We start from the raw sequence: 20,301 nt of genomic DNA, 5'->3' as shown, positions 1-20,301 counted from the left end.
CTATTCCTTTACTCGAGCTAAGTAAATGGGCCCCCTAGTCTTCTCTAGGAATAGAAAGCATAATGAGATCTGTACAATTGACAAGAGATCCGTGAGTAGGTTCCTTAAAACCTATATTGGGAATAGCACATTTTTATAACTCAGAATAAGAGGAGAGCCAATGCAGGGAAGGGGATGGAGATTTTTGCTTAACGGGGGTTTAGTTCTCTTCTAAGATAAGTAGGTCTCATTTAGTAGTTTAAAGGGCAATTTCACCTTCAACAAAACTGTAATAACACATAAAAATTATCGTAAAATCCTCAGAAATGTGTTCAAATCTTCCATAACTGGCCAACTTTTGTAAAATGAACATGGTATTTAGGAGGTGTGATCAGAAAATGGGCGTGGTCACAAATTGTCATCAGATTTTTTTTTGTCCCTGTTTCCCTTTTTAAAATGTTGGAAGGTATGTATCCCATATTTTTGAGTGTCTAACAGTGAATTTATGCCATCAATTTTAAATCATGGTCTGTCTATCTGGACAGAAAATGCATTCTTTTGATGTGCACAGATGAGGATATGGGCGTTGTCTTATTTCAAAATCAGAGCTGGATATTAATCTCAGTAGTGACCTTGAGCCAGCTGATGGTGTGTCTACATGAATCCAGCCATCAATCAACAGCCTTACGCACACTACTATAAAATAAAAATGATAAATCTGATTGCATTCCAGTTTCCTTCCAGTATGCATAAAATGCAAGATGTTATTATGGATACAACATACATTTAAGGCTATCTCCATTGTATCTAGTACTGGCAAAAATGCCTGTCTCCATAGAGCAAAAGGTCTGCCAGGGTTTGCGACTAACATCTGTAATTCCACTGCCCAATTTGGCCACTGACCCCATGTAACCCAGATTACATGTTCTAATGAGATGGAATCAAGGATTTATTTTGTCTGAAATCTTTCTCCTTGTAATGAATGTTTGTCTACTGAATGTTATCCAGATATCAGACTGGGCTTTTTAAAAGGCTCATTTGTGCATAAAACAATGTCATCTTTAATCAAATCCCCACCAAAGATCCAATATATGTAGGGGAAATTGCAATACACTCATTGTGATCACTGGAGAAGGGGGAAAAACATTATAAAATTACTGATCATGTGACTTAGTAATTATGGTGTTGCAAGGCTTAAGTGTAACAAATGAGCACTTTAAAATAATTAAGTATAACAGAAAGGCTACGTGAGTATTTCAAGATGAGGAGAAATGTGATTATATGAAATGTAGAAGTAGACAGGATTGAATCATTTTTCATTTCAGAAAATACAGTAAAAAGCTGCACGTAGATAACTTTTATCACAATATGAAGATGAAATCTTGTCCTCAATGCAAAAATGTTAGGCGCCACTCACTATACAAGTGTAATGGAAGCTGAAGTTACTCACCTTCAAGATGGCCACGGCGTCTAAGATGGCGGCGTCCAAGATGGCGACTCCTTGCTTCCCAATGGTGACGTCAGCATCATGACGTCATTGCGCCCAAACTTTGGCGCCAATTCTGCCTATTTAAACCCCTTGGACATTACAGACCTTGCCCAAGTATAGGTTTATCTTCGTGAATTCCTGGGTGTGATATTATTGCCTGATTTCCTGTGTACCTACCTTGCCTGTTATTCGGATTGACCCTTTGCTGCCTGGACTGAACCTTTTGCCTGGACTGAACCTTTTGCCTGAACCACGACTATTCTCTTGCCTGATCCTTCTGTACTACGAACTCGGTGACTACCTGCCTCCTCCTTGGTCCGCACTCCTACTGAGCCCTCGGGCCCTTACAACAAGTAAGAATTCTGGTTGTAATTTAAAAAGGAAATCAAACATATTTCATGTATTTTTTAGTTTATATCTGGATGTCAAAAACAGTAGATACTAATACAACGCTCACTTACTCCAGTCCACGATGTTCATTTACCACATTACAATTAAAAAGAGAGAGATGATCATAGGGAGAAATGTACAATAGATTTTTAACAACTTTTAGGGGGTTATTTATCAAAATCCGAAATGTTCTCACTATTTTAAGAAAATTTGCTTTGTGGGAAAAAAATCTGGATTTCACGATTTTTTCGGATTTTTCACCCAAAAACTCAAATTTCTTATGCTTTACTGCCCTGAAAACCCAGCGCTCATCAAAAAATCATTGGGACTTCTCCCATTGACTGCAACCAGGTCTGAGATGCCGGATTTTCTAATTCGGACTTTTCCATCCTCGGGGTTAAATAAATTCCGAAAAATTAGTGATTTTTTTAAAAGTCAGATTTTATAACTGAAAATCACAAATTTTTCGGGATTTTTGCATTCAGAGTTTAGTAAATAACCCCCTGTGAGTATGGTTATGGTGGTTGTATGATGTTCTATGTATATGATATCATATGATATGATATTTAAACCCCAGGAATCCACTGCATAAATAAGGAAGAATGAAACAAATACGGCTTCAGTACAAATGTATTGACCTTGGTGTTAGTCATTCGATTCTGTAATATCTACATTTTGCCCCTGACATCCTTACCTGAATTCTGTAGTTGTGTCTCTTGTTCAAGGGCTTTTGACTATTTGGCTTATAAAATAGAATTTTGTAGCACTGCTAACTCACAGTAAATCAAAATAAGGCAATGCAGAAAAGTCAGTATAAAAAATAATTTACTGTATCTGTACACTACAATAGTGCTGTTTTATTTCCATACTCCAATGGTCTGCTATTTCCAATTATTTAGGTTGGGATCACGTCAATAACACAGGTCACAAGACTTAGCGGCCCATTTATTAACAGTCTTATTGTAGTGATTAAAACCACGATTAATTAATTTTCTCTAAAACCATGAATGGCATGTAATTTATTAAAACAATATGAAAAGAATGAATGAAACAAATGCAGAATGTTGTGATAAAAAATACGAAAACCTCTATAAATTTGAATTTTTTCAGACAATTACTAGAAAAAAATTCAAAAACCTCTAGAAGTCTGAAAAGTTTTTAAAAAACAGCCCCATAGCATCAGCACAACCCCCATTGCCTTCTTTCTATAGGACCTTGACTACTTTTACTTGGCAAACTTTTGTATTCGAGTTTATCATGTTTTGTACACTTTATAATTCTTGAATTTATAGTTTTAGAAGAATAAAATAAAGAATTTTTAGACATAAAATATTATTTGTGAAAAAAATGGTGTATTTCTCTGCTACTGACAAGTATACTTATGGGCAGATTTATCAAAGGTCGAATTTTGAATTGATGTGAATTTTTTTTATACTCTAATAAATTTGAATGCACTCAAAACTTGGATGGGAGAGTATTTAGGGAAAAAACTTGAACGTCTAATATGGGATCGAATAGTCCTGACACGAAAAATTTAAAATTAGAATCGGATAAATCGAGTTTTCCTCCAACAAAAACCTTGAATGTCAGGAAGGCAATTAACATATTCAAATGGTTCAATGTACCACTGCCACCGACTTAACCTGCCGACGTAAATTAACTCGGCAGGTTTTAAGTGGCGAATATTCGAATTAGAACTGTTTCCATGTCGAGGTTTGAAAAATCTCACACTCAAATTTACATTCGAATTGATACTTTTAAATTAGAATTTGTGAATTTTGACACAAAAAAATTTGAAAATTTGAATTTTCCATTCGAATATTAATAAATCTGTCCCTTAGTATATCATACCATTTGATGCCTTTTTGGAGTTCATGTTTTGGAAATTCATATGCAATACTGAAGCAAACCTTCACCCACCATTAATCCTTACATAAAAGTACCGTCATGGAAGAACCACAGATTCTATACACTTGAGTTACTTTTTGATCTGTGCTGTGTTGTGTGTTTACTGGAAACACACAGAATAATACGATTGGAGGAATGTGGACCTTAAGGTGTTTAACATCACTACTGAACATCACTTTTTTCTGTAACTTTACACATTATGATTTAATAATAGGGAAAAGGAGGTACAGTATATTATACTATTAGATGTTTGCTTTGAGCTAGCAGGCAGAACTAGTATCATCATCATCAACAAACAGGCTTTCTAAAGTTCTCACATTCATTACTATCAGAGAGATATGTATAGAGATATATTATAATCAGGAAAGTTATACAAAGTGTAACAGCAAACTGACGAGGCAGCACATATTTTTCTGGGATTAACCCTTTGCCTGCCAAGCACGTGCGCAGTACGTGCTGGCAGGCGAAGGTCTTATCTGCCAAGAACGTACAATGTACGTTATTGCGCAGTTAGCGGTTTCTGTCTGCTATGGCGGCTTTAGCCTCCTCTGCAAAGGGTCAGGTGTCTTAACAGCCCCCTAGGCAACGAGGCTGAGGGGCTGTTGTCTCAGTCCTGTGACGCGATCGTCGCAGGGCCAACCCCTCAAGACGTTCCTCCTGCTTCAAAAAAGTTAAGTGGCCTATATTTACACACTTGCACACACACACTCATTTGCATATATTTATACACATTTACCCACACTTACACACTCATACAAAACAACTTTTAGTAAAGATTGCTTTTTATATTTTTTTTGGTATTTTGCACACTTGTATGCAATTTATTACACACTGACACACTGTTACATACGTTTTAAACGTGTAAAAACCTATATACTTTTTTTTGTATTTATTCATTTTACCCTTTTGTCTTTTTTTGTTCCCCCTAAAATCAGTTTATTTTATTAGCGTGACAGTTAGATGATGTATTTGAACTGTTAATTATTGTGTTAGATCAATTATTTTGTTATTTCATTGATTTTTTGTGATTTTATTGCATTTTTATCCCTACTTATAGCCTTTTTTAGCGTAGCTTTGCAGTTTGGTACTTGGTAGTAGAAAGGCAGCTTTACCAGTATTAGATTAGTCGGAATGTGTACTTTCCAAAAATATATGGTCTTCTGGGGGTCTTGCGGCACGTAATGCACAGGGGGCTTTGGTCACAGAAAGCAAATTGGCAGCTGCGAAAATTCATATGAGGTCTACACATGCCCACCTGCTTTGGTATATCTACACATATTGGGCATCAAACTGCTCAGTAAACCTTTGCGTTAATTTTTTAGGGTATTTTATCTTGGTATGTTATGATTTGTGGGAGATACAATGCTTCAGAGTTGGCGTATTGAGGTGAGTTTCTGAAATGTCAAAAAAATTGTCAAATGTAAGAAAGCTTTGAAGCTTGGTACTTTGGAATAGAAAGACGCGCATACCCATTTTAGATTCGTTGGAATGTGTACCTTCTAAAAATATATAGTTTTCTGGGGTGAACATACATTTTTGTACTTTTGACCCTTGAAAAATGCTGTAAATGTGTTGATTTAGCAGTATCTGGAATAACAGAACTGATAACTCGTATGGGGTGTCGGCATTCTGGGGACCCTATACGCCACATACTTAGGTGTACCTATGCATATTGGGCATCAAACTGTTCAGCGGACCCCGGGCTTTCATGTTTAGGGGGTTGTATTGGTATGTATTGATATACATTGGTATGTATTGATATGTTGGAGATACAATGCTGTAGACTGGACACTGAGGTAATTTTTCAAAAATGTAACACGTTTTCATAAAAACTGCTAATTTTAGGAAAGAATTGCAACTTTGTAGTATTGAGTACAAAAATAAATTTACCCATTTTGAACTCGTTAGAATCTGTTCTTTCCAACAATGTGTCGTTTTTTAGGGTAAACCTACTGTTAGTCCAATGTTTTGGCCTTGAAATCGGATGTATGAAGTTTTGTGGAGTGGTTCTTTGTAAATTTGGTAGTTTGCTGTCTCTAGTTTTTGATCTATAGAAGTGAAGAATCTCCATAAAACTATATATATTTGGTATTGGCACATTCAGGAGACACAGAACTTTCCAAATTTGCTGTGTTCTCGTGCATAAAATAAATTATGTTTCTGATATATGCATTTATATCATGAGAAACTGGGTTTTTTTGTTTTTTTTATCCACTTAGAAGCCCATATCTTTTTACAGGAGTGGAATTACAACATTAGCACATTTTGAAAGCTTAGGTTGTCCTGAAAAAATGTTATCTTGTTTTCCTGGGTAAACTAAAAGACGCCCCCAGGAAAGGCCCCTAAAGTGAAAGAGCACAAAATATTCAAAAATGGTCTGGCAATAAAAGTACCAACTTGGGCAAATTGGCTGGCAGTGAAAGGGTTAATACTGTATTTGCATTTAATAAAATTGGATAAAATCATCATCGGTGATATTGCTCATAGCAACCAATCAGCAATTAGATTTGTCACCTACAAGCCACTGGACGCTCACCATATCTTAATGACCTACAACCTTAGCTACAAGGTATTGTAATCAGCAGAATCTCCAAGTAGCTCAAACCTTGAATAATTAATCCTATTAAACCAAATATACACACGTACACATATATTAAATATATACTTAAATACCTTTTGCAGCATGTTGGTCATATGTTTTTTATATCTTCATAACTTAGATCAGCTACTTACCTAGAGAGGAAAGAAAGAATGTTTCAGTATTCATTGAAAGCTTTATTTAGAAATAGTTCAGGTCTACTAGAAAATCATGTAAACATTAAATAAACCCAATAGGCTGATTTTGCTTCCAATAAGGATTAATTATATTCTAGTTTGGATCAAGTACAAGGTACTGTTTTATTATTACAGAGAAAAAGGAAATCATTTTTTTTTTATTTCTCTTTATTTTCAATTTCTCAAACAAGAAAAACATTTCAAATTGAACAATACAGCATACTTGCCATTAGTCATATTATTTGCATAGTAATCAATAACCATACTGTTGTATTCATACCGTTGTATTCATAAGTTTCTGCTGTTAACATAAAAAATTTTAAAAACAAAATAGAAGAAAAATTAAAAAAAAAAATTCTAAATACCATATATTATATTGAACACTACAGAACGAAAATTATCAAATTTACTTTTCTTGGATCACCATAAGTAATATTCAGACCCTTCAATTTCCAGAGTAATAATCAGGCTGAGTATATATGTTAATTGTGTTGACGACCTTAAGATTCTTGGTTTCTTTTGAATTGTTCCCAGGGTTCCCATATTTGTTTATGTGATTCAAGAGAATCAGATATGAGAGCAGAAAGATAAGACAATAAATGTACGTGATCCACTCTGGATATGACTTGTGATATTACTAATGTGGGAGCCAATTTAGTGCTATTGTCCATCTAGTTGCTGCCAACAGTTGTGTTAGTAAAGGAAATCATTTTTAAAAGATTGGTTTATTTGGATAAAATTGAGCCTTAAAGATAAGTTTAATGGCTATAAGTAGCCCCCATGGCTACACAGCGGCTTGTTTATGTAAATTATAGAAGAATTTCTGAAAATAACTATTCACACCTAACCCTACCCTTAGGGGCAGATTTACATAGGGTCGAATATCGAGGATTAATTAACCCTCGATATTCGACTGCCGAATGTAAATCCTTTGACTTCGAATATCGAAGTCGAAGGATTTAGCGCTATTCCTACGATCGAACGATTAAATCCTTCGAATCGAACAAAGGATTTTAATCCATCGATCGAAGGATATTCCTTTGATCAGAAAATTGTTAGGAAGCCTATGGGGACCTTCCTCATAGGCTAACATTGGCCTCGGTAGGTTTTAGGTGGTGAACTAGGGGGTCGAAGTTTTTTTTAAAGAGACAGTACTTCGACTATCAAATGGTCGAATAGTCGAACGATTCGAAGGTCGAAGTAGCCTATTCGATGGTCGAAGTAGCCATATTCGACCATTCGAAATTCGAAGTATTTTTTCTTCTATTCCTTCTAAATGAGCCCCTTACTGTACTTCATACACCTCTACCCCAAACTAAATCATTGCACTCCCCACCAGGCACTAGCCTCACTGCTTGGGAACCAGTGGCCTTGGTGGATGTAATGAACACATATAGGAACAGAACACTGAACTCTACAGAACAAAACATTATTTCAGTCACAAATATTCCATAAGGACAACACAGGACATCTGTATTTAGCATTACGGTACAGGTGGAAACAGACAGCATAAATGAAGAATTACAAGTTTGGAAGAGAGAAGCAAGGTCAAACAGATTTAGATTCATATAAAGGTAAGCAAATATCAGGCCCGACGGGTGACATCTTTATAAAGTTAAATACACTGCTTAATGAATAAGATTCTATATTTTGTGAAAATCATACAAATTTTGTGAAAATGTATGTATACGAATGATGAGTGTGTTTGTATGGGCTGCTTGCTAATTATTCTTAGAACAAATTGCTGGCAGATGGCTTTGTCGTGATGCAGACACTGATATCTAATCCCATCTGCAAATTCTTTTTGTCTGTAAGTAGTTTCTGTGGTAATTACATTAGTTTCTTGTTGCAATAAGTCAGTAGTTTCAGCTGGTGAAAACAAGAGGCCCTGATAGAAAGATGTGGTATTATTAATAGCAATAAACAGTCTTTATCACCAGTTTGAATGAATCTGCTTTCAGGCTACAAAGGGGTATGGATGCCAGCATCAAGGTAACATTACATATAAGGTAAAAAAAAGAGAGGTACAATAACAAAATAAGTTATTCAAAAACCACAACTAAAAGAAAAAGAAGACCTACAGCAAATTGCCTTAACATAGTCAACGTCTACATAGATAATGATGATCTAAATAAACTAACTTCCCCTTTAGCTGTGGCACAAAATTGTCATATTTTATTACATAGCAAAGCATCCCTGCATCTTAGTTTAGCTTCATTATTTGGATTTGACTTGTCCATGGGATACAATCTGACAAGGTGAATTCAGCAGGTTGCCTTTGATACAAATTGTATTAGAAATTTGGAACAAAGAAAAAAATGTACCATAAAATGTACAAAATATGCACCCATTATCTTTGTGAAAAGCTTGTAAAATTCTGATCCAAGTGTTCTGGTTAATACCACATCATTATTGCTTAAAGGAGAGGGAAAGCTACCAAAGCAGTTTATTGCCAATAGATTAGCCACAATAGTGCAAGATATTATATAACACTATATTTATTCTGCAGAATGCTTTACCATACCTGAGTAAACAGGTCTAGACGTTCTCTATGTTTGTTTAGGATAGCAGCTGCCATATTAGCTTGGTGTGACATCAGTTCCTGTCTGAATCTCTCCCTGTTCTCTCATAACTCTAGGCTCAGATTACAGCAGAGGGGAGGGGGAAAAGAGAGGGGGAGAGGAAGAGCGGAGCAAACTGTGCATGCTCAAACCCAAGCCCAGGAAGTATATGCTTTAAACAGGGAGTCTGATACAGAAGCCCATGTGTACACAATAGAAGGAAAGAAATGTGGTGTTTCTTTTGATAGAGGACTCCGAACAGCATTACTTTGAGGGTTTACTGGTGTATTTATATAGACCTTTCTGATAAAGCTCACTTAGTTTTAACCTTTCCTTTAAGGACATTTATTATCAACACCTCCCGAGGGCCGGATTTACATAGCTGCTGTTCATCGCCCCTGTCACCTTCCCTATATTCGTGCAAATTTTATCATCGGGACCAGAGCAATGGAGATTTGTACATGGGAAACTTAAAAATCGATTGTATTGCCTGCATATCCCCCATGTTTCTGAACCAATGAGGGTGTAGTTGGGCAGCATGCCGTCCCCTAAAATCCTGCCGCCCTAGGCCCTAGCCTTGGTTGCCTTTCCACAAATCTGGGCCTGCCCCTCCCTTTGCGCAACAAGTCAGATATCATATCTTGTGAGCACACGCAAGTATGTTTATAATCAGGAAGAGTACACATTGTAAAGAAGATGTGCAGTACAGCAATGCTAAAGTGGCAAATTATTACTAAGTGTGGGCACAGTTTCACGATATAACAGTACGACTATGTGGTGCAGGAAAACAGATAGTGCCCAGGTCCCTGCTAGACATAAGACTTCATGCTGTAACTGCAAAAGTTAACAGGCTGTGTCTCTATCCCACTTGTCCCCCCACCTCCTTGATCCATCCCCAGTGACAAAACAAGTTTTTATAATTTAAGTAGAGTTGACCACACAAGCAGAAACAGTGAGTCCCAGTGGGCTGGGTCTTGTCACGCAATTGTCTCACAAATTTTGTAAAGGAATTCTCACATTTTGCTACAACTTCCCTGATGGCTCAGTTAGCTGAATTCTTACCCAAGACAGACGTAGGAGCCCATTAACTAAAACCAGGCAAATTTGTAGCACTGCAGGCTGCAGTAACAATACAAAATATCCTCATGCATTGGACAAATGAAGCTGAAATGCACTTTTTTGCTGTAGGTTGTACTAGGACAGATTTGGCAACTTAGCCCCAAAGCAAATCCTAGCTTAAGACATAAGCTATCAAGAAGAGTCCTTTTAAAAAATTCTCAGTATAGTGAAACATGTATCCCACATTCCTTATGTGGGATCTCTTATACAGAGACCAGTTATTCAGAGCTCAACAACACAGGAAGACAATCTCCCATAGGGTCCACAAGCAATTTTATCCAGAAAGTTTGAAATTTCCTTTTTCTTTTTAATAATAAAACAGTGACATATTAGACTTGTTATCCAGAATGCTCAGGAACTGGAGTCTTATAGCAGTCTGTAGTTTGGCAGCAACAATTACTGACACATAGGGGGTTATTTACTAAACTCAGAATGCAAAAATCAAGAAAAATGAATGATATTTTTTTTATATAAAATCAGACTTTTAAAAAATCGCGAATTTTGCGGAATTTATTAAGGGGGACCCGTCACCCAAAAAAATTATTAAAAATCCTATTTTATCACATTAGTCAAGCAAAATGAACTTTAATTACACTATATAAATTATTTGAATTCATGTGTCAAAAAAACAAAGACGTGCGCACAAACAAATTTGATGCGCAAAAGTAAATATTTTTTTTCCAGGAGAAAAATTGATTTGACTTTGATTTAGATTTGAGTTTTCGGGTCGGGACAATTAGATCGAGTTTTAGACGTTCTAATTTTTTCATAAATAACATACGAATTGTAACTAATTTATTAGAATTTAGAAAAATTCTAATTACTCTAAAATTCGACCTTTGATAAATATACCCCACAGTGTATAGTCACAGTACTTCTATATTGCTAGTAGTGTTGGAGTAGAATTTCCGGTAAGATAAAATGTAAAGTAGCGGAATGAGGTTGTTACAAACAAACAATTAGTTGCTTTTACAACAAACAATTGGAAAATCTCTGAGAAGAAGCGGAGTTCTGCTGTATTTCTAATATGACAATGGCTACCATAATCAGATTTCTCTCTAATGTCCTCAGCAGGAAAGGTAACCTAATGCAGATAATATTAGACAATGGACAACAATTTACTTTAGCTGAGTTTGTCCTGAGACAGAAATAATATGCATATGATGTGTTCTGGTAGCATCTGCTAAATGAGTGCAAAGCAGACATTATGCACACGATACATGTTGCAGATCAGCAATTTCAACAAAACCCACTATCTCAAACTATCTACAGCTTAAATTGTTAAAAATCAACTAGTGCAATGCAAGGAGTTTTATAGGAAGTGTGGTCAGGGCCGTTCCTGCCATGAGGCAAGGTGAGCACCTCTGTTAGTGCAGAAAGCACAGTATGCACTCATTACACTAGCAATGCCGCATCTTTTGACCCTGTAAGGCCCGAGGGCCCCGAGGTAGTAAGGACCAAGGAGGAGGTAACAAAGTCCGAGTTCGCAGCACAGAAGGAGTAGGCAATAGAATAGTCGTAAACAGGCAGTAGAATCAGTTCAGGCAGACGAGGTTCAAATACGAGAGTTCAGGCAAGGTCGGTACACAAGATAATCAACAAGAAACACACCCAGGAATCAGCAAGTGAAAACCTATAATTGGGCACTGAGGAGACTCTGAAGCTGCTTTAAATAGGCCTGGGTTTGGCGCCAATTTTGGACGCACTGACGTCATGACGAGGACACCGACGCACTGACGCCAGCGTCCTGACGCCAACGCACATTCTGACGCCGGCGTCCATTCCGACGCCGGCGACCAATCCGAGGGTGTAAAGACGCCGATGTCATAGTGCTGCGACCAGCAGGATCCAGGAGGCCGCCATCTTGGACGTCATCTTGGCCGCCATCTTGGGGAGGATTATCGGTTTCCATTACAGTACCCCCTTCCACAGGGGGGGCCTCAGGACCACCTGGGCTGGAAGGGAATTGTCGATGAAATTTTTGGACCAAGAGAGGAGCATGGACATCGGAGCTTCTTACCCATGAGCACTCCTCAGGACCAAATCCCTTCCATTCAATGAGGTACTGCAAGGTGCCTCTAGAAATCCGAGAGTCCAAAATCTTCTTTACTTCGAACTCTCGATGCCCATCCACAATGACAGGAGCTGGGGAGGAAGAAGAAGAAGAAGAAGAAACTGCAGGTTTAAGCAAAGAAACATGGAAGGCATTGGGGATCCGCATCTCAGGAGGAAGTTGCAACCGCACAGCCACAGGATTGATGATCTCTGTGATAGGGAAGGGACCAATAAACTTGGGACCGAGTTTAGGTGAAGGAACTTTGAGGCGAATATTGCGAGTAGACAGCCAGACCTTGTCACCGGGAACATACAGAGGGGAAGAAACTCTTCTCTTGTCAGCAAACTTCTTCTGTGCAAGAGAACTCTTCTCCAAGTTGACAATAGTAGCCTGCCAGATGGCCAACATGTGGGCAGCTTGATCGTTGGCGGCAGGAACATTTGTGAGCAGTAGATCTTGAGGAAAAACCAAGGGGTTATGACCATAAACACAAAAAAAAGGAGACTTTTCAGAAGAAGAGTGCAAGGCATTTTATGTGCAAATTCGGCCCAAGGAAGGAGGTCAGCCCAATCATCCTGACACAGGGATACATGACACCGGAGGAACTGTTCAAGAGCCTGGTTAACTCTTTCTGCCGCTCCATTAGACTGGGGATGATATGAAGAAGAAAACTGAAGGGAAATATTAAGGGCTTTACAAAGGGACCTCCAAAACTTAGAAACAAATTGGGACCCACGGTCAGAGACAATCTCAGCAGGAAAACCATGGAGACGAAAAATATGTTTAATAAATAATGAAGAAAGTTCTGGAGCTGAAGGAAGTTTCCGAAGAGGAATAAAGTGTGCCATCTTACTAAATCTGTCAATCACCACCCAGATGACAGTGTAGCCAGAGGAAGCAGGAAGATCCACGATGAAATCCATTGCCAAATGGGTCCAAGGGCGGGATGGAACAGGCAAAGGTAAAAGTAGGCCTTTAGGAGGAGAATGTCCTGACTTGGATACAGCACAAGTGGAGCAGGAAGAAACAAAGTCTCTAACATCTTTTCTTAAAGAAGGCCACCAGACAAGACGAGATAAAAGTTCAGTGGTTTTTTTAATTCCAGGATGACCGGCCTGCTTCGAACTGTGAGATTGGACCAGAATGGAATGACGAAGCTCAGGAGGAACAAAGGCTACGCCTACAGGAGTTTCCACAGGAGCAGAAGATTGAATAGACAAAAGATGAGAAGCAAGGGAAGGAAACAGGGCGGCAATGATCTTTGTAGGAGGCACAATGGATTCTGGGTCTTCAGAGATGGGATTTTCAGGGATAAAACTTCTGGAAAGAGCATCCGCTTTCTTGTTTCTTGAACCAGGACGAAAAGTTAAGATGAAGTTAAAACGTGAGAAGAACAGTGCCCATCTGGCTTGTCGGGGATTGAGGCGCTTAAGGGTCTGGATAAACTCTAGGTTTTTGTGGTCGGTGAAGATGGTTACAGGGACCGATGACCCTTCAAGTAAGTGTCTCCACTCTTCTAGAGCAAGTTTGACAGCCAGTAACTCACGGTTCCCTACGTCATAATTTCTTTCGGAGGAGGAAAACTTTTTGGAAAAGAAGGCACACGGATGCAGTTTACCATCAGAAGAGGATCTTTGGGATAATATTGCTCCTGCTCCGATATCCGAGGCATCCACTTCGATGAAGAAAGGTTGGAGAGGTTCAGGGTGCCTAAGGATTGGGGCAGACGAAAAGGATTCTTTAAGAGTCTTGAAAGCTTCCAAGGCTAGAGGAGACCAATGCTGAGGTTTACCCCCTTTACGTATAAGAGCAAGAATTGGAGCAATCTTTGACGAAAAACCTTTAATGAACTGTCTATAATAGTTTGCAAAGCCGATGAATCTTTGAACAGCCTTGACACTGGTGGGAAGAGGCCAATCTTGAATTGCCGAAACCTTGGCTGGATCCATCTTGAAGCCTTGTTGGGAAATGATGTATCCTAGGAAAGAAATGGATGATACTTCAAAGGAACATTTCTCCAACTTGGCAAACAGATTGTTTTTTCGTAGATGGGAAAGAACTTCTTGAACCTGATGACGATGTTCTTGGAGGTTTTTGGAAAAAATAAGAATATCGTCCAAATAAACGACCACATATTGCCCCAACAGATCCCGGAAGATATCATTAACGAATTCTTGAAAGACCGCAGGAGCATTGCAAAGGCCGAAGGGCATAACCAAGTACTCATAATGCCCGTCACGAGTATTGAATGCGGTCTTCCATTCGTCTCCTTCTCTGATCCGGATAAGATTGTAGGCCCCACGCAGATCTAATTTGGTGAAGAGGCTTGCACCCTTGAGCTGGTCGAACAATTCAGAGATGAGAGGAAGAGGGTAACGATTTTTCACCGTGATTTTGTTTAAACCCCTGTAGTCAATGCAGGGCCGCAAACCGCCGTCTTTCTTTTCCACAAAGAAGAATCCAGCCCCGGCCGGAGAGGAAGATGGACGAATGAACCCCCTTTGGAGATTCTCCTGGATGTATTCCTTCATAGCAGAGGTTTCGGAAGGAGAGAGCGGGTAGGTGCGGCCCCTAGGAGGCATGGATCCAGGAAGCAGTTCAACAGGACAATCATAGGGACGATGAGGAGGTAAGGTTTCAGCAGCCTTCTTGTTGAAAACATCAGAGAAGGCTTGGTAAACTGGAGGTAAAGAAAAATTCGGGGTCACAGAAGAAACTTTGATAAGAGATTTGACAGGCAGACAGTTCTGATGACAAAAAGAACTCCGGAGATCTGAGCTGAAGACCAATCAATGACTGGATTGTGAATACTCAGCCAGGGTAGACCAAGCACAATGGGAGTTGAAGGGCAGTCAATTAAGAGAAAAGACAGTCTTTCAAGATGCATCGATCCCACAGTGAGAGAAAGTTCCAGGGTAGACTGTGAAATAACAGCAGAAGATAATGGACGATCATCAATGGCTAGAACTCGAAGGGGAACAGCCAAGGGTTGAAGAGGAATGGAATGTCTTCCAGCAAAATCTTTGTCCATGAAATTCCCTGCTGCGCCAGAATCGAGGAAAGCTTGGGAAGAAATCTTTTGGGTTCCAAACCGGATCTGTACTGGAAGAAGGAAACGTAGAGTAGAAGAATGGGGAGAAGGACCAATTCCACCCAGGTAAGTCTCCCCAAACATACCTAGGTGTTGGCGTTTCCCGGCTTCACAGGGCATTCATAGGCGAAGTGGGCCTTGCCCCCACAATAAAGGCAAAGACCAGCAGCCCTTCTCCGAAGCTTCTCCTGTTCGGAAAGGCGAGCCCGTCCTATCTGCATCGGTTCTTCAGCCGGGGGGGAAAAGAAATTGCAGGAGCCGCAGGAGAAGAAGGAGAGGGTGGGTAAGAAGCCAAACTGGAAAGAAATGGCCTCTGAAAGCGAGGAGCCAATACTGGTTGAAATCTCTGGAATTTCCTTGCCCGCTCTCGATCAACTTGATGCTCCCTCTGCCGGGTATCCACTTTCACTGCCAAGGCAACGAGGTCTTCCCAGCGTGGAGGCATTTCACGGGACACCAGATTGTCCTTTATGCGTATTGCCAGACCATTATAGAAGGCAGCATGATAGCTATCGTTGTTCCACGAAGTCTCAGCCACCAGGGTACGGAATTCGATGGCATACTCAGGAACTGTACGAGTGCCTTGCTGTAACTGGAACAAGCGAGCAGAAGCAGAAGCGGATCGACCTGGGGCGTCGAAGGCCTTGGCATCGTCAATGACCGGATCCTCCTTCTCCCAGAGAGGAGAAGCCCACTCCAGAGCTTTCCCTTGCAGGCGGGTGATGATATAGCCCACCTTCGCTCGCTCCGAGACAAACTGACCTGGAAGCAGGGTGAACTGGATCTCACACTGATTGATGAAACCACGGCATGATTCCGGATCACCGCTGTACAGAGGAGGTGCAGGGATGCGAGGTTCGGAAATCTGGAGCGGAGTAGCTGGAACAGGCGGACGAACTGGAACCACTGGAGACAAGGCAGACAATTTCTCCAGGATTGCTTCTAGTGCCTGGCCGAAGTGGGTTTGTTGGGCTTCGTAGGTCTGCATGCGAGAAGCCAAACCACAAACGGCTCTGCCGATAACCGTAGGAACTTGAGGCTCCTCAGAAGGGTCCATGGCCCAATTATAATGTAAGGCCCGAGGGCCCCGAGGTAGTAAGGACCAAGGAGGAGGTAACAAAGTCCGAGTTTGCAGCACAGAAGGAGTAGGCAATAGAATAGTCGTAAACAGGCAGTAGAATCAGTTCAGGCAGACGAGGTTCAAATACGAGAGTTCAGGCAAGGTCGGTACACAAGATAATCAACAAGAAACACACCCACGAATCAGCAAGCGAAAACCTATAATTGGGCACTGAGGAGACTCTGAAGCTGCTTTAAATAGGCCTGGGTTTGGCGCCAATTTTGGACGCACTGACGTCACGACGCGGACGCCGACGCACTGACGCCAGCGTCCTGACGCCAACGCACATTCTGACGCCGGCGTCCGTTCCGACGCCGGCGACCAATCCGAGGGCGTAAAGACGCCGATGTCATAGTGCTGCGACCAGCAGGATCCAGGAGGCCGCCATCTTGGACGCCATCTTGGCCGCCATCTTGGGGAGGATTATCGGTTTCCATTACAGACCCGCTCTGACGCTAAACTTTTAAGCGCGGAGCGGGGGGCGGCATCGTGGTTACTGCCTCGGGTGGCAGCAGCCCATGGATCGCCCCGGAGTGTGGTGCCCTGCAAAATGCACGTATCAAGCCACAGGTTGATTTATGTCACAGTCATTTCATACTCTAGGGGGCAGATTTATCAAGGGTCAAATTTCGAGTTTACGGGAGTTTCTAAAAACTATTCCCTAGCTGAATTACACTAAAATAAACTCAAAATTCGAATTTAAAAATTCGAATTTTCAATTTGACCCTTGATAAATCTGCCCCTAGGTGTAAAGCATAGGCAAGTACAGCGCATTATTAGTGGAATCGCGTCGGAATTTACATACAAATTTTATTTTGTCCTTACCGATGAGACCTTGAAATTACCCTTGAACATTCCATGTCCAAAGTCTCCCTTAAGATCAGAACTGGCTGAAAATGAATTAAGGGATTCTTAGAATAAGAACAAATGGGTCCTTTGTAGGGTGGCTGCAGTCCACAACTCAAACTCATGGAAACAATACAGCTACCAGCAGTGTATAAGAAACAATTTAACAGTGTAACTAACGTGCTTTGGGAAAGCAACATTTTATTCCCCTTTGATCTTAGTTTCTTTCTGTGGGTATTTTGTCTAAGATTTTTGACTCCGAGATGAGCAACACGAAGCATTAAAATTGGTTAAACATCTGGTCTTAAATGCAAACAATGAAGAAAATGCTTGGAATACTCATTCATAACGTTATTATAGTACGAAACCATAGCCCAGCCGTCAGGTATAACAAACCTCTGGTATTTCAGTATCCCACAGTTTTCAGACTTTTTCGGTTTCAGATCCCCCTTTGATGTATAATATTTGGTCAAGGCCCCATTTGTTGGGTGCCCAGGGAGACCAGCATGACTTGATCTTGATTCTGTCTTAAAGCAACAGTAACACCAAAAACGTGTCCTAAAGTAAAGAAAATATGATGTAGTGTTGTGCTGCTCTGGTGTGTTTGCTTCAGAAACACAACTATAGTTTATATTAACAAGCTGCTGTGTAGCCATGGGGGCAGCCATTGAAAGCTGAAAAAGAAGAATATGCACAGGATATACAGCAGAAAACAGATAAGAGCTTAAGCATACAATTGGATTCTTCACAATTTATCTGTTATCCACTATGTATCCTGTGCTTAAATGGCTGCCCCATGGCTACACAGCAGCTTGTTTATAGAAACTATAGTTGTTTTTCTGAAGCAAACACACCAGTTTTGCCAGTGCAGGACACTAGTACATTATATTGTCTTTCCTTTAAAACACTTTCATTTTTTCGGTGTTACTGATCCTTTAAAGGAATTGTTCAGTGTAAAAACAAAAACTGGGTAAATAGATAGGCTGTGCAAAATAAAAAATATTTCTAATATAGTTAGTTAGCCAAAAATGTAATATATAAAGGCTGGAGCGACTGAATGTGTAACATAATAGCCAGAACACTACCTGCTTTGCAGCTCTCTTGGTTTACACTGACTGGTTACCAGGCTATAACCAATCAGAAACTTGAGGGGGGGGGCACATGGGTCATATCTGTTGCTTTTGAATCTGAGCTGAAAGCTGAGGATCAATTGCAAACTCACTGAACACTTATATCCCATGTGGCCCCCCTTCAAGTCGCTGACTAACTCAGAGTTATAGAAGTAGTGTTCTGGTTATTATGTTACACATCCAGTCACGCCAGCCTTTTTACATTACATTTTTGGCTAACTAACTAGATTAGAAACATTTTTTATTTTGCACATATTATGCAAAATACATTTCCCTGATTTTAAATTTTTTTTGGATTTTTCACCATTTTTTTCGGGTCCCCTGAAAACGTAAATTGGGGGTTCTACTGTAGTTTATAACAAGGTTACGTGTATAAAAAAAATATTTCTATGTCGACCATTAAGTCATAATTCCAAGAATATCTCTGAGAACAAATCTTAACCATAACTGACCTTCAAGGAGCTGCATTTTCAGAAGTACCTCCAAGAACAAGTAGGTTTTTTTTTTATCAAAATTTTACCCTAGCAGACCTTTCCGGCTACTGGTCTTGGCTTCCCTGGGGGCCAAACTGAAGACTTTGGGAACCACTGCCACACATGCATACATCAATATACTGTATATACAGTCAGTGACGTAACTAGAGGGGGGCGGGCCCTGGCGTGGGACGCGCTGCTGGGCCCCCCTGCCCCCCTCCGTACACCCCGGAAACTGACGGAATCGTGGCGCGTGTGCTGCCTGGGGGGCCCTGAGGGGGTGCGGGCCCTGGCCCAATCGCACCCCCTGCTCCCCCAGTAGTTACACCACTGTATACAGTATACAGACATGGGACCTATTACCCAGAATGCTTAGGACCTGGGGTTTACATATATACATTTTGATGAAACATTATGGGTTCTGTACAATTGATGCAGGATCTGGAGCAATAAGGATCTGGGAGGACATTGAGGTACCAGAAGGCATCTGCAGGTATGTCACCACAGGGCAGGGTGCAACTACACAACAACTCTATAACAACTATAAGAAAAAAATAGTAAAGGCTATTTTTAATACAACTGTAATAAGAATTCTTAACAGTTTGATTAATTTTTTCTTAAAGCCATGTACCCATTTAAGGTAAAACATGCCTAATGGATGAATCTGTGCTGATCCAAAGAGAAACAATTGCCAGAGTGCCTATTGAACTGTGGCAGTAATACTTTAGTGGGAATATTGGAGCCCAGACTTGTAGCGGTAATGTACACATTAATGGCATAATTAACATTATTCTCTTTTCCTCTGAGGCTATGAAAGTGCAATACATTGTTTAAATAGAACCTTGTATACATTATCCCATGTACAGGTATGGGATCCGTTATCTGGAAACCCTTTATCCAAAAAGCGCCTAATTAGGGAAAGGTCATAGACTCCATTTTATCCAAATAAAAAAACAGTACATGTATATGGGACCTGTTATCCAGAATGCTCAACACCTGGAGTTTTCCAGATAATGGATCTATCCGTAATTTGGATGTTCATACCTTAAGTCTACTAGAAATTAATGTAAACATTAAATAAACCACATAGCCTGGTTTTGCTTCCAATAAGGAGGAGTTATATCTTAGTTGGGATCAAGAATAAGCTACTGTTTAATTATTGCAGAGAAAAAGGAAATTGTTTTTAAAAATTTGGATTATTTGGATAAAATGGAGTCTATGGAAGATGACCATTTCATAATTCTGTTCAGTATTTATTCTTTCAGTATAATGGGTTTCTGAATTATGGATCCAATACTTGTACCCTGTACTTTATCCAAACTAAGATTAATTGTCTAGTACACTTAGGGTACAAAGATCCAAAT

General features: G+C 40.0%; 1 protein-coding gene across 1 annotated transcript in view; it reads right to left on the bottom strand.

Annotated features, from left to right (window-relative positions):
- Positions 1–20,301, bottom strand: part of LOC108706710 (ankyrin-2) — a 270,308-nt gene that overhangs the window by 235,661 nt on the left and 14,346 nt on the right. Inside the window, exon 2 of the mRNA XM_041579614.1 lies at positions 6,440–6,499. Within this exon, the coding sequence (XP_041435548.1) occupies positions 6,440–6,460 (21 nt within the window). The 5' untranslated portion in view covers positions 6,461–6,499. The remainder of the gene's footprint in view (positions 1–6,439; positions 6,500–20,301) is intronic.

The sequence above is a fragment of the Xenopus laevis genome, chromosome 1S, assembly GCF_017654675.1.
Source record: "Xenopus laevis strain J_2021 chromosome 1S, Xenopus_laevis_v10.1, whole genome shotgun sequence".
NCBI classification, from domain to species: domain Eukaryota; kingdom Metazoa; phylum Chordata; class Amphibia; order Anura; family Pipidae; genus Xenopus; species Xenopus laevis.
The sequence above is the reverse complement of the archived record's forward strand: the minus strand, read 5'-3'. Positions and strand labels throughout refer to the sequence as shown.